This window comes from Lemur catta, chromosome 15 (genome assembly GCF_020740605.2).
Source record: "Lemur catta isolate mLemCat1 chromosome 15, mLemCat1.pri, whole genome shotgun sequence".
NCBI lineage: Eukaryota > Metazoa > Chordata > Mammalia > Primates > Lemuridae > Lemur > Lemur catta.
In genome coordinates, this window is record NC_059142.1 from 2,088,445 (window position 1) to 2,102,391 (window position 13,947).

At 42.4% G+C, this 13,947-nt stretch overlaps 1 protein-coding gene across 1 annotated transcript in view; it reads right to left on the bottom strand.

Annotated features, from left to right (window-relative positions):
- Nucleotides 1–2,096: 2,096 nt before the first annotated feature.
- Nucleotides 2,097–13,947, bottom strand: part of SLC47A1 (solute carrier family 47 member 1) — a 66,826-nt gene continuing 54,975 nt past the window's right edge. The window contains exons 17-21 of the mRNA XM_045525258.1: nucleotides 13,071–13,140; nucleotides 11,906–12,038; nucleotides 3,975–4,069; nucleotides 2,870–2,924; nucleotides 2,097–2,555 (exon numbers count right to left, since the gene is read on the bottom strand). Of these exons, the coding sequence (XP_045381214.1) occupies nucleotides 2,317–2,555; nucleotides 2,870–2,924; nucleotides 3,975–4,069; nucleotides 11,906–12,038; nucleotides 13,071–13,140 (592 nt within the window). The 3' untranslated portion in view covers nucleotides 2,097–2,316. The remainder of the gene's footprint in view (nucleotides 2,556–2,869; nucleotides 2,925–3,974; nucleotides 4,070–11,905; nucleotides 12,039–13,070; nucleotides 13,141–13,947) is intronic.

Genomic DNA, 13,947 nt, shown 5'->3' on the forward strand with positions numbered 1-13,947 from the left:
TTTTCTTGAGACAAGTCTCGCTTTGTTGCCCGGGCTAGAGTGAGTGCCGTGGCGTCAGCCTAGCTCACAGCAACCTCAAACTCCTGGGCTTAAGCGATCCTACTGCCTCAGCCTCCCGAGTAGCTGGGACTACAGGCATGCGCCACCATGCCCGGCTAATTTTTTCCTGTATATATTTTTAGTTGTCCAGATAATTTTTATTTCTATTTTTAGTAGAGACGGGGTCTCGCTCTTGCTCAGGCTGGTCTCGAACTCCTGACCTCAAGTGATCCACCCACCTCGGCCTCCCAGAGTGCTAGGATTACAGGCATGAGCCACCGTGCCTGGCCCTAATTCCACTTCTAAGGAACACTATTCTGCTCAGGGGTAGTGTAAGTGCCTTATAACAGAATATTCTTAATTCCTCCCTCCCAACCTTATAACATTTTAGCTATTCATAAGCTATGATAATCAAATGCATCTTAAACAATTTTTTATCTGTTAGATCAATTAAGAATAAGGAAAGTAAAAGATTTTATTTATTATTCCTTTTTAATGCTCTTCCTTTATTGTATCTGAGTTTCTGATGTTCTTGGAAAAGATGCTCAGCACCACTAGTAACATGTGAGCAGTAGTAATCACCATGAGATACCACTTTGTACCCACTAGTACAGTATAAAGAATTAAAAAGAAAAAGGAAAATCACACGCGTTAGCAAGGATGTACAGAAACTGGCAACCTCACACACGGCTGGTGGCAATGCAGAATGGTGCAGCCACTGTGGAAAATGTTATGGCAGTTCCTCAAAAAGTAAAACAGAGACTCACCATATCACCCATTAATTCCATTCCTGGACACTCAAAGGTAGTGAAAACAGGTGTTTCAGCAACAGCTTGTACATGAATGTTCATTGCAGCATTATTCACAGTAGCCAAAAGGTGGAAATCACCTAAATGTCCACCAAATAATAAATAAACAAACAGTATGTGGCATATCATACAATATCATTTACCCACAAAAAGAAATCAAATCCTGATACACGTTACAACGTGGATGAATGTCAAAAACATCATGCTAAGTTAAAGAAGCCTGACTCAAAAGGTCACATATTGTATGATTCCTTCAATAGGAAATGTCCAAAATAGGTAAGTCCATAGACACAACAAGCAGATCAGTGGTTGCTAGGAGCCAGGGGAGGGTTGTGGAGTGACAGCTCAGTACATCTGGGGTTTCCTTTTTGGTGTGATAAAAGCACTTTGGAACTAGATAGTGGTGGTGGTGGCACAACACTGTGAATGTACTAAATGCCAATGAATTGTACACCTGAAAATGGTTAATTTTGTGTCATGTAAATTTTACCTCAGTAAAATCTTCTGCTCGTTTTGTTCTATAGCACCCTATTCTATGTTACAGTTGTGATATTTTGTATTACCTCTTTAGTCTCTGCTTTTTTCTAGTTGCTTTTTCATATAATTGGATTTTTACCTATATATGATAATCCTGAGTTGCTCGTTCACATTCAAGAGAGGGAGACAAAGAAGCTAAAGGAAGCCCTTGTCACTTGGTAGGGCTTTCTACTGTGAGCTCCTCTAGGTGACGTGGGGGACTTTGTGTGAGAGAATATTTAATAATTGAATTTTTTAAGGATTTTCTTTTGGGGTTGGTTGCATTCCTTAGAAAAGGCTCTAAAAATATCCTACTTGGAGGATGAAGCTACATAGCTGCTGTTCTGGGAGCTTGAATGCAGAAAAGCACATAGATTTATTTTCTAATTCATATGAAAGTTGCCACAGAAATTTATTAAAAGGCAACAAAACTGAGAGTTACCTTTTATATTGACTTTATAGCCCCAAATATTTTCTGCATACTTTTTAAATTTTAAGGTATTCATTTTATAAAACTGAATATGGTGATCCCTTGATGGGATTTGAGTAGACACTTAATGTATATACTCAGTGACAAGATTAAATCCATTAGAGAAATAAATAAAACTAGATCAGCAATATTTTATAGGACAATGAATCACTTTCCTGGAAAAATAATGATATTCAATATAAGAAAGAGTGAAGAAACTTTACAGCAGAGAAAATCAAATTTCCATATTTGAAACCACGATAGAGCGAACAGAGAAAAGTTTACTTAAAAATTATAGCTCTTTTCTTCATGTCCATGAGGATAGTGCAGTTTCTCAGAATAACCAAGGAAACATCCCTGATACCATTTCCGTGTACAACTGAGAGGAAAACCACCGTCCAAATAATAAGGTCACCTGTGATACTTAATATATGGCATACAATTATCATTTCTAGTTTGTAGAGTAGTAATAAGTCTTCCATTTTAGCCACGGTCATTGAAAACTCTTATGAAAATTCCTGCTAAAAGGACCACAACAGCAAGAGCCAGAGCCATTCCACGATAGAAAATCAGCTGTCTCAGTGTCAAGACATCCCCAACGGTGCTCACTGCATACTGGGTGTTTTCTTCCAGTACCATCAGCTGGAGGGTCTGGCTCTCTGGTCTGATGACATCAGGCAAAATCACTCCGTCAGTTCCTTCTCTTCCCATGATAGGTAGATCTGTTTGCAGAGAACAGTGGGGGGAGGGGGTCAAAGAAAGGGATTTTACTGAAATTGACACGAGAATACATGTAAACGATGACCATTACTCATCAGTTAGTAATCATGAAATTACACTCAAAACACATTTCACAGGAGAACCTAGAGTTAATTTTGCCAATTACTATGGCTGAGACAAGTTTTACTGAGCAAGAGAGCATGATCTCATGCATAAGCAACTCTGGTACACTAAGTTTCAGAACAACAGAAGTTTATACTGTACCAGTTTTTTGGGAGGACAGAAACCGAGTATACCAGAGCATGGCCTCCCTTACCTGTTGGGGTAGGTATGGTCTCTTTAATCCCTTTTAGCCCAGCTCGAACTTGTGCCTAGAAACAGGTGTCACATGAAGTAAAGGAAGTGTAAGTCGAGTCAAGCCAGTAGCCATTTGGTAAAAGTTCAATTTAAAGTTGCTGCTGAAACTACTGCTGAGGGGTTACAATATCTAGTGGATTCTTTCTGGGCCTGAAAATGCCATAATCCAAGAGAACATAATACCAGAGAACCACTAGTTCCTGCCCAGTGCTCAGCTCACAATGATAGCATACAAACCTGCTTGCTGTGAGAGCTGCAAATCTCACATATTGTTTGCACTTGTGCCCTTTAGTGTTCCTACACACGGATCAAAGCAATAAAGTCTAAAGGTCAATGGTGGTGTCACTAAGGATAGTTTATGGTCCACCTGAACCTCCCATAAAGTTTAGTCCTGAATAAATCAAACTGAGATAGGAAAGACATCAGGCATTGAAATTAGGCAAATCCAGTGGGATTTGAAACCTAGGGTGGTCAAAGCTGAAGCAGTCACATTTGGTCACCTAAACTCATATTGGGCTCCTTATTATAATAACAATCGCTCCCTCCCCTAGGCCAACCACCCCTCCATGCCATCTTAAGCCTTGACCAGAAACAGGAGCCCCCAACTCAATGCACAGATGCTCAACTGGTCAAGGCCCCGACCTTCTATCCACGTGGTGGGCTTCTGCCCGCAAAGTATTTCCCGCAGATTACAGACACCAAACGTACTGCTTTCTAGCAAACCACGGGCAAAAAAGAAAACGTTGTAAAGAACAGCTAACAAGTCAATATAAATAGGAAAACTCCTATTTGCCTAAGAATGTTACACCAAAATATTTTTAACCTAATTCCTTTTTTTAAGGTCGATTCCCTAGTCAGTAGATATTACATCGGCTCCGTATTAAGAGGAACATGTGTGGAAATGTGATTTTCTTCTGCCTCCCCTCCCCCCAGTATTAGTAATAATGTATTTCATGTTTCACAGTGAGTCACCCTGCCAGTGGCACTGCTATCATTTTGACCTAAAAGATTCCTCACCATGCCATGGGATCAAGCAGAGCCACATTTCTCAAATAAGCACTTACCTGCTCTGCAACTCTATTCCAGTCTATCCTGAAGATACACACCAAGTAGAAGAGGGTTTGAAAGAAGACACAAAGTATCAATCCAGACCAGAGACCTGTGGGTGTAAAACGAATATCAGAGATTAGGTCTTTTCAGTTCTATCCCCGTGATCATGAAAATTCTTCCCTAACTACTGTATCTGCAAGAGTGGAAACTTCAGTTAAATTAACTTCCCTAAAACGTCAGATAATTGTGGAGCAGGGATTAGACTGAAATCTACCACTGAGCTACAATGGCAGTCCATTGGCAATGCAAAACGCCTGCAAATGTCTTTGCTGCTTCACGTGAACAAACATTTACTGACTTCAGTTTTGTGCCAGGCATTGTTTTAAGTGGTTGAGACACAGAACTGAGCAGGCGGACAAGCTGCGTGTCCTTGGGGAGCTTGTATCTAATGCAGGGTGCCAGGGGAGGAGGGCAAACAAGGGGACAACCACACAGTCAGTTCAGTAGGTACAGTGCCATGACAGCATCGGGCAGAGCCATTTGTAACAAGGACCTGCAGCATAGTCTGAAAGGGACGCCGGGCCTGAGGCGGGGACCCGGACAGTGAGAAGGCAGCCCGAGCGTGTCCAGGACGGGCACCGCGGGCAGGCAGAGCAGAACCCGGGCCGGGGGAAAGCCAGCTTGCGAGTCCGAGGAGCAGAGCCCAGTTAGGAAGCAGCACGGTGGCGGGCAGTGTCCCGGGCACAAGGTGACAGAAGCAGGCCATGGGGGCTGTGCAAGCCACGGGAGGACCCCAGCTTTATCGTACGGCTAATGGGGACACACCGGAGGGTCTCAAAATGGTCTGTGCGCTTATGGATGTGAGATCTGTTTGGAAACCATCCCTGCAACTGCTGTTAGGAAAAGGATCGCTGAGAATCCAAAAGGCTCCATAAAAGGATCAGTAAAGGTGCATCTACCCACGAGAAGACACGAGTTTTCACCACCAAAATACCAATACTGCACTGCGAAGCAAGCTGCTTCAGCTGGAGGTGGGACATGCCCATGTATCAACAGCTTCCTGATTCATTCACAACTTGTCTGGGGCCCCACACTGGCAAAGGAACCCTGAGGCTGTTCCTCACATTGACTCCTCATAATGCAACAAAAATTGGACTAATGCCTCCAGTTTAGAAGTGGATGAATTGACAGTTTATCTCCTTTGATCGAATGATTCCATTGCTAGGATTCAATTCTAAGGAAAGATCAGAAATGGTGTTAACTCCTGTACCCTGGAGGCTCACTGCAATGGTATTTATAAGGTGGAGTGACTTAAATGTCCATTGCTAGGGAAGCATTAAACACATGATACAGGGAAATGTTACATATCGTTGCTAAAAACCATGTCTTCAACAAGTACATGGGGGAAAGTGTATATTCAGTATAACCTCACATTTGTGAGTAACAGACAACAAACGGGAATAAAATATAGTGAGATACCTCAGTCTTTATAGCTGAAAAGTGAAATTATAGGTGATTTTAACTTCCATATATTTATTTATATATTAAATTTTTTAAAAAATTTGAGATAGGATCTCAATGTTGCCCAGGTTGGGGTGCAGTGGCAGGGTCAAAGCTCACTGAACCCTCGAACTCCTGAGCTCAAGTGGTCCTCCCAGCTGGGCCTCCCAAAGTGCTGGGCTTGAAGGAGTGAGCCACCGTGCCCAGCCTCTTCTTTGTATTTTTAAGCATTTCCCCCAAATTCCATAGTGTCAATGTATACTTCCATGGTTAAAACATGTTACTTAGTATCTGCCCTGTAGGACATTATGCTAAGTGAAATAAGCCAGGCCCGTAAAGACAATACTGCATGCTCTAGCTGACGTGTGGAATGCAAACAGAGGCAGAGGGTTGAATGGCAGTTGCCTGGGGCTGCAGAGGAGACGGTGCGCAGAGGACCAGATTCCAGTTAGGCAGGAAGAACACATTCCAGAGATCTACTGTGCAACATGGTGGCTGGAGTTAATAACAATGTAATAACTGAAATGTAGTAACTGAAAATTATTATGGGAGATTTTAAACATGCTCTTAAAACATGATAAGTATGTGAGGTAATGGATGTGTTAATTAGCTTTATCTAGCCCATTCCACAATGTATGCATATATTAAAACATTATATACCATAAATATATTGAGTTTTTATTTGTCAATTTGAAAATGTTACTTAGGCCAGGCGTGGTGGCTCACGCCTGTAATACTAGCACTCTGGGAGGCCAAGGTGGGAAGATCGGTTGAGGTCAAGAGTTCGAGAGCAGCTCTGAGCAAGACTGAGACCCCATCGCTACTAAAAATAGAAAGAAAAAAAAAAAATTAGCCGGGCATGGTGGCACACGCCTGTAGTGCCAGCTACTTGGGAGGCTGAGGCAGGAGGATCACTTGAGCCCAGGAGTTTGAGGTTGCTGTGAGCTAGGCTGATGCCACGGCACTCTACCAGGGTAACAAAATGAGACTCTGTCTCAAAAACAAACAAACAAACAAAAAGTAAAAATGTTACTTAATAAATCTGAGCACCTACTATGTATAATAGTAAGAAGCACTTTTGGATAAAGTGGGAAATTTGACCTGTCATTTATTCTAAAGGAGATTAAAGTCCAATAGGGGAGTGGGTTTTGGTTTTTCAAATAAAGTTGAGTTGTAAAGCCCTAGTAGCTCAGCAAGGGCAAGGACTCTTGCTCTGGTCAAACAGACTTTCCCCCAGTGTCCAGCGCATGGCCTGGCAGCGGGGAGCTCTGCCTTCTTGCTCGAGCTCAGGAGTTGGAGACCAGCCCAGGTAACACGGTGAAACTGTCTCTACAGAGGATTTTTAAAAAATTAGCCAGATGTGGTGACGCACGCCTGTAGTTTCAGGTAATAAATATTGGGCAGTTTTCTTCCAAAATGGAGAATGACAAATTCCACCTTGCTATTACTCAAATACTACAAGGGGCCAGCCTATACTTGTCTTTAAAAAGGGAGATGACGTTAAGACAATTACTCATTAAATCAATCACCAAGTAACATTTCCAAAAACATAAGCCCCTGTGTTTGTGTAGACATGAAAAAGCTCTTACGACAGCTACTAGATTAATATTTCACAAAGTAATGGGGACATAATAAAAATGTTTTGGTAAAAATATACTGGTTGGATATAGAACAAAAGGGGCTATTTGAATATATAGTACAATAGTCATTCCGTTTTCCTTCTTTTTATTTTTTTGAGATAGAGTCATGCTTTGTTGCCCCTGACTAGAGTGCAGTGGTGTCATCATAGGTCACTGTAACCTCAAACTCCTGGGTTCAAATAATCCTCCTGCTTTAGTCTCCCAAGTAGCTAGAACTACAGGTGTGTGCCACCACGTCTGGCTAATTTTTCTATTTTTTGTAGAGATGGAGTCTTGCTCTTGCTCAGGCTGGTCTTGAATTCCTGGCCTCAAGCGATCCTCCCACCTTAGCCCCCTCAAAGTGCTAAGATTACAGGCGTGAGCCACTGCACCGGGCCTCAGTTTTCCAATTAGACTTTTAAAATGGAAAATAAAATTCATTGTCGCTAACAGAAATCTACAGAAAATGAAGATGTGGATATATATGCAAAACACTTATGTAGCAACTTATCCAGAAAGCACATAATAAATTATTTTGCACAATTCTATACATTTAGAGCCTCAATAAAATGTAATTTTATTAAAAAGTATAAATATAGCCACATTGACAAAATAAAAGAAAGTCTAAACAGACTGATTTTCAGAGAAGAAATTGAGAAAGCTGAGTGTGGATAAACTTCAAAACACCAGGTCCTGACAGTTTCATGACAGAATTCTACCAAGCCCTTATAAAACAGACAGTTCTTAGACTATTTAAGTTGTCTTGGGCCATACAAAAAGGAAAAATTTAAATTGTCTTTATGAAGTGAGTATAATATTAACATCATCAATATCAAAATCTAACAAAGGCCGGGCGCAGTGGCTCACGCCTGTAATCCCAGCCCTCTGGGAGGCTGAGGCGGGTGGATCGCTCGAGGTCAGGAGTTCAAGACCAGCCTGAGCGAGACCCCGTCTCTACTAAAAATAGAAATAAAAATTATCTGGACAACTAAAACTATATATAGAAAAAATTAGCCGGGCATGGTGGCACATGTCTGTAGTCCCAGCTACTCGGGAGGCTGAGGCAGGAGGATCGCTTAAGCCCAGGAGTTTGAGGCTGCTGTGAGCTAGGCTGACGCCACGGCACTCACTCTAGCCCGGGCAACAGAGTGAGACTCTGTCTCAAAAACAAACAAACAAACAAACAAAAAAAAACTTAACAAAAATACTACAGACCAATCTTACAAATATTAGTGTAAAATTGTTAAATAAATATCTAAAAAGAATCTAGTAGCTCAATAAAAGTACAACATATCATAATCAGGATAGTTCAACATGAAGAAGCCAATTAGTATCATTATCTTTCTAACAGATCTAAGGAGAAAAATTATAGGATCATTTCTAATGGTGCTAAAAAGGCATTCACAAAATGCTCAAACATTTTCATTAGAAATATTCAATAAAATAGGCTACATGGATATTTCCTAAACATGATTTCAAAAAGCACACAGTATGTGCATATATTTCAGCTTGAAATCCAGCATGCCATTTAGGAGCGAACACCGGAAGCGTTATCACTAAAGTAATGAGTAAAACCACAGTTGTTGGCGCAGATGCAGTGAAAAGGGAGCACTCCTACACTGTTGGGGGGCAGGAAAATCAGTACAACCTCTAGGGAAAATAGTATGGAAATTTCTCAAAGAAGTAAAAGTAGATATACTATTTGATCCAGCAATCCCACTACTGGTATCTACCCAAAGGAAAAGAGGCTATTACATCACAAACACACCTGCACTCGAATGCTTATTGCAGCACAATTCACAATAGCAAAGACATAGAATCAATCTAAATGCCCACCAACTGATGAGTGTATGAAGAAAATGTGGTGCACATATACCCTGGAGCACTACTCAGCCATAAAAAAGAATGAAATAATGTATTTTGCAGCAACTGGGATGGAACTGGGGGCCATTATCCTAAGTGAAGTAACTCAGGAACAATAACCAAACACTGCATGTCCTAAAGCTACGCTATGGGCATGCATGGTCGTATGGAGTGATGTAAACATTCGAGGCTCAAAAGAGGGAGGGCAATAGGGGGTGAGGCAATGGGGGGGAGGGGAAAAATTACTTATTGTACCTATATGGGTACAATGTACACTATCTGGGTCACAGATACACTAAAAGCCCAGATTTCACCACTATATAATTCATCTATGTAACAAAAAACCACTTGTACCCCCTAAATTAATTGAAATTAAAAAATAAAACCAAGAATCTCCACTAGTACCACAATTTACTTACTACTAGAGACATTATGCAGGAAAAAGAAATTAGCAGTATAAAAGCTGAAAAGAAAAATATACAATTAAGATTATTTGCACCTGATATGACTGTATACCCAGAAACCCCGTGAGAACTACAGTAAACAATAACAGGGTTCAGGATTGTGACAGACACAGCGTGCACACATCGTAATTAGCAGCCTTCTTATATACAAACAAACACACTACATAAGGGAAGGGAGGCCTCATCTATGTGAGCAACAAAAGGATAAAATGTCTAGGGATCAACTTAAGAAATGTGTGAAAGCTTTCTAAGGGAAATGATAAAAACATGCCTGGAAAGAAGCTGGGATTTCCAAAATGTTCATCAGAAATCTGAACATAAAAGCTGGGCGTGTGAGAGAGGTGCCTGTTTCACAAGAACATAGACAGCCTCCAGGTTTTGGACGGACTGGCAGGTGGATTTCAGAACCAGCTCCCAAGTCTTTGGCAACCTGCATTTATCCTCTCCAGACAGAGAGCTCCGAGACAGAATTGCCCTGAGGGAGAAATGAGGTGTCCGTGCAAACAGAAGCTGCAGTCACCCTTCTGCAGGCAAACAGCTGCGGAACGGTAACACCTTAAGGAGGGCAATAACTGATCAAGTTAGGCACAGAGTTTACCGGAGATAATAAGCGCCAAGATAAATGCCATTGCCGTGGCCATTAGAAACTCTCAACTCTTCCTTCTCGAAAGTGGGATAAACCCCTCACAGAGATGGAGGACATCATAGAGACAAAATGGGTCAGACTTGGCAGTGTGACTGGGGCAGCTCTCGAGCCTGGGTGACTGAACCAGAAAGCAGGGAAAAGAGGGCCAGGAGGCAGAGATGTTGGCGACAAGCTGGGAATGCCTGGGGTGACGGGAAATACACGGCCAGGAGCTCAGGGACAAGGTCAGCCCCAGAGGCGGAGTTCTGAGCAAGGTCAGCACCTAGGAGTGGAGCCTGGAGACTTCCAATGGGGAGTGAGCAGAACAAGGAAAGCGGAGAGCTCACCACCCCCGGCCCCTGGTGAGGGCCAATGTTCCAAAAGCACAAAGTAGGAAAAGGACCAAAGCACAATAGAAAATTGAAACCAAGAGCAGAGAGTATAAACTCACAAAGACAGGGACCTCCCTTGTTTCTCTTTATATCGCCAGATTCTGACACAGCACAGGGCCTGACGTATATAGGTACCCAGAGAATGTGTGCTGAACGAAGGAGGGAACCATGAACCTGAACAGAGAGGGACGACACACACAGCAGTAACAGGTGTGGCTCTGGAGTCAAACCACCTGAGTTGGAATCGTGCCTCACCAATACCTGTAGGAATCTGAAAAGGGGGGGCGGAACCTGTGGCCTTAAGGCCACATGTGGCTCTCTGGGTTCTTAAGTGTAGCCTTTCAATTGAACCCAAATTTTATGGAACAAATCCTTTTATTAAAAGGTGTGCAGCAGAGAAAGATGAAGCTTTTCTCGCCTCCTTTGGTGCTTAAAAAACAACAATTTTGAAATCCAAAGGTCATAGGTTCCCTACCTCATGACCCTATACACAGAAAATCTACTAGAGCTAATAAATAAATTCAGTAAATTTGTAAAATAGAAGATCAACACACAAAAATCAGTCATGTTTTAATACATAAGCAATGAATAATCTGAAAAGGAAATTAAGAAAATAATTCTAATTGCAATAACATCTAAGAATAAAATATCTAAGAATAAATTTAACAAAGGAAGTGAAAGACTTGTGCACTGAAAACTGTAAAACCTTGTTGTAAGAAATTAAAGACCTAAATACATGGAAAGATGTCCCATGTTCATGGACTGTTAAGATGGTAATACTATCCAAAGCAATCTACAGATTCAGTGCAATCCTGATAAAAATTCCTTTCATACAGAAATGGAAAAGCTGATCCTCAAATTCATAGGGAATTGCAGGGGCCCCAAATAGCCAAAACAAAATTGAAAAAGAACAAAATTGGAAGATTCACATTTCCTGATTTCAAAACTTACTACAACGCTACAGCAATCAAAACAGTGTGGTACTGGCATGAGGACAGACATATGGACCAATGGAATAGAAAAGAGAGTCCAGAAATAAACCCATACATCTATGGCCAGCTGATTTTCGGCAAGGTTGCCAAGACCACTCAGTGGAGAAAGAATAGTCCTCCCAATAAATGCTGCTAACTTCCTCCAGGTAATTCCACCTGTGCTTCAGGTCTGAGCTACCGCAGCACCACCTTAGGGAGCCGTTCTGGTAAGTCAGATGGGCTTAGATGTTCCCTAAAACTCAGCACAAGCTCTCACTGCACCCTGTTCCTCTCTTTGGTCTCATTGCAAGGGCAGGACCACATTTATTGTGGTCATTTTGGCACGTCTGGTGTGTTTGTACAGAGAAGGCACTGGATACTGACTGGGGGAGAAAATAATATTTCTTACTGCACAGGGACAACTTTCCAGTCAATTGCCTTACATCTCAAGCACGTTATCTTAATAATACAAGTGAGATTGAGACAAGTCGCTGAAGAATCAAACACATACCTATTATTCCAAGTTTAGCAGCAAACATCAGAGATACTCCGATGGGAAAACCAAAAACATAGTAACCAACAGCATTCATGATAGCACCAATCTTTTGTTTTCCTGTACCTCTCAGGACCCCACCACAGGTGCCCTAAGGAAGAGAAAACCAAAAGCAACATTGCAGTCATGTAGCCGTCGTCGTATCACACTCAGAACACTGTGTTACTATCTCACAAGTTTGGACAGGGTCCAATAGCTCTATCTTAAAACAGGCATAGTGTGTCATGTAAGAGATGAAGGAAAACATTTTGTTTCTAAAGTTATACTAACAACAGCAATTGAAAACCACAGCAGCTTTCATCAGAAACCTATCAGGAAACATTATTCAAATTTCTGACTATTTATTTTGACTGTTTAAAAATTACTTTTTAAAAGTATAAGTTTAAAAAAGATGCAGAGATTTCATTGATGGTATCTCAGCAGAATTCAGTCTAATATCATAGCTGAAGGGCCAGGTGCGGTGGCTCACGCCTGTAATCCTAGCACTTTGGGAGGCCGAGGCGGGAGGATCGCTCAAGGTCAGGAGTTCAAGACCAGCCTAAGCAAGAGTGAGATCCTCTCTCTACTAAAAATAGAAAAACTAGCCAGGCATGGCGGTTTGCGCCTATAGTCCCAGCTACTTAGGAGGCTGAGGCAGGAGAATTGCTTGAGCCCAGGAGTTTGAGGTTGCTGTGAGCGAGGCTGATATCATGGCACTCTAGCCCAGGTGAAAGAGCAAGAATCTGTCTTAGGAAAAAAAAAAAAAAAGAAGAAGAAGTGTCTTCAAATACCTGTGAAACCACAGAAGAGCAACCTCGAGAGGGACTTTCTAGTGCACGGAGTTAACTCAGCGGTAGCCTGGCCTGCCTCGGAGGACTCAAGCAGAGGCCACTTGGCTAGGACATCACAGAACTGCGTTTAGCACCAGGTAGAGTTAGGGGAAGTAGAAAATTCAGGTCTCTTCCACCCTGAAAGGCTACACTCTTAAGGAACCCATCTTCCCTCAAATGGCTCAGACTGCTTAAAGCAAGAGCTCTCTCTTTTCAAAAATGAAATCACAGACATACAATTTTTAATTAAAAAGCCAGAAACACAAAACAAATTTGGCTATGTATATTAGGGTAAAACCATTCCAAATACTCACTGCAAGGGCATCAAATAGATGAAAAGGAGCAAAAATTGGCATCACTTGGCTCGCAAGCGAAATAATATCTCTGTTGGAGGAAAAGAAAGTAGTCAGTGATCTAAAGTCACACAGTGGAGTACTAACTAACCGCTGATCTGACAGCCTGAAGAACTGGTCAGCCAAGTCAGTCAAAACAGCACGTTTCTTTTCGATACAGTATGTAATAAAACCTCACTAATTTAGAGATTATCAACCTCAATTATAGAACTGAAGTCACCAGGGACATGATCTAGGCTGCCACTATAGAGGGTGATTCTTCAAGCTCTGTTTCTGGGCACATCGACTTGGGGGTCGGGAGGAACAAGCAGCAGGTTCCGGTCTGCGTGAGGGCCGTCCTCCCTGGGTGGAGCCCTCCCCGAAGACGGGGCTGCGGGCCAGTGTTCATGGAGGAAATGCTGACTCCCCCGGGGAGCCCCTGAAGTCTGCTCAACTTTGGTGGGAGATCCGCTGGGGAGGTCTGCAGAGGGGGCGTCAGGGCTCTGGAGAGAGACACAGCAGATGCGGAGGTGGCTGAAGACCCATGCGACGGATCCCGCGTGGATGTGACACGTGGAAACAGGCCACAGTGTCCTCCCCAGGGTGACAAGACTTCCTGCTCCCCCCACTCACCCCAGAAGGAAGCCCGCTGGGCAACAGGCACAACAGGTACCCCGAGGCGACAGAGCCTGCGGGAAACCCTCCCGCTCAGAAGAGTGCTCTAATGTGGCCACTGTCTCTACTAAATGACATGACAACATGGTCTTTCACTCAAAAATACAAATGTTCAACGAATGTGCACCAGACACTGAGGAAAATCAGCACAAAAAAATAAAAGACCAAAATCAACACGTGGACA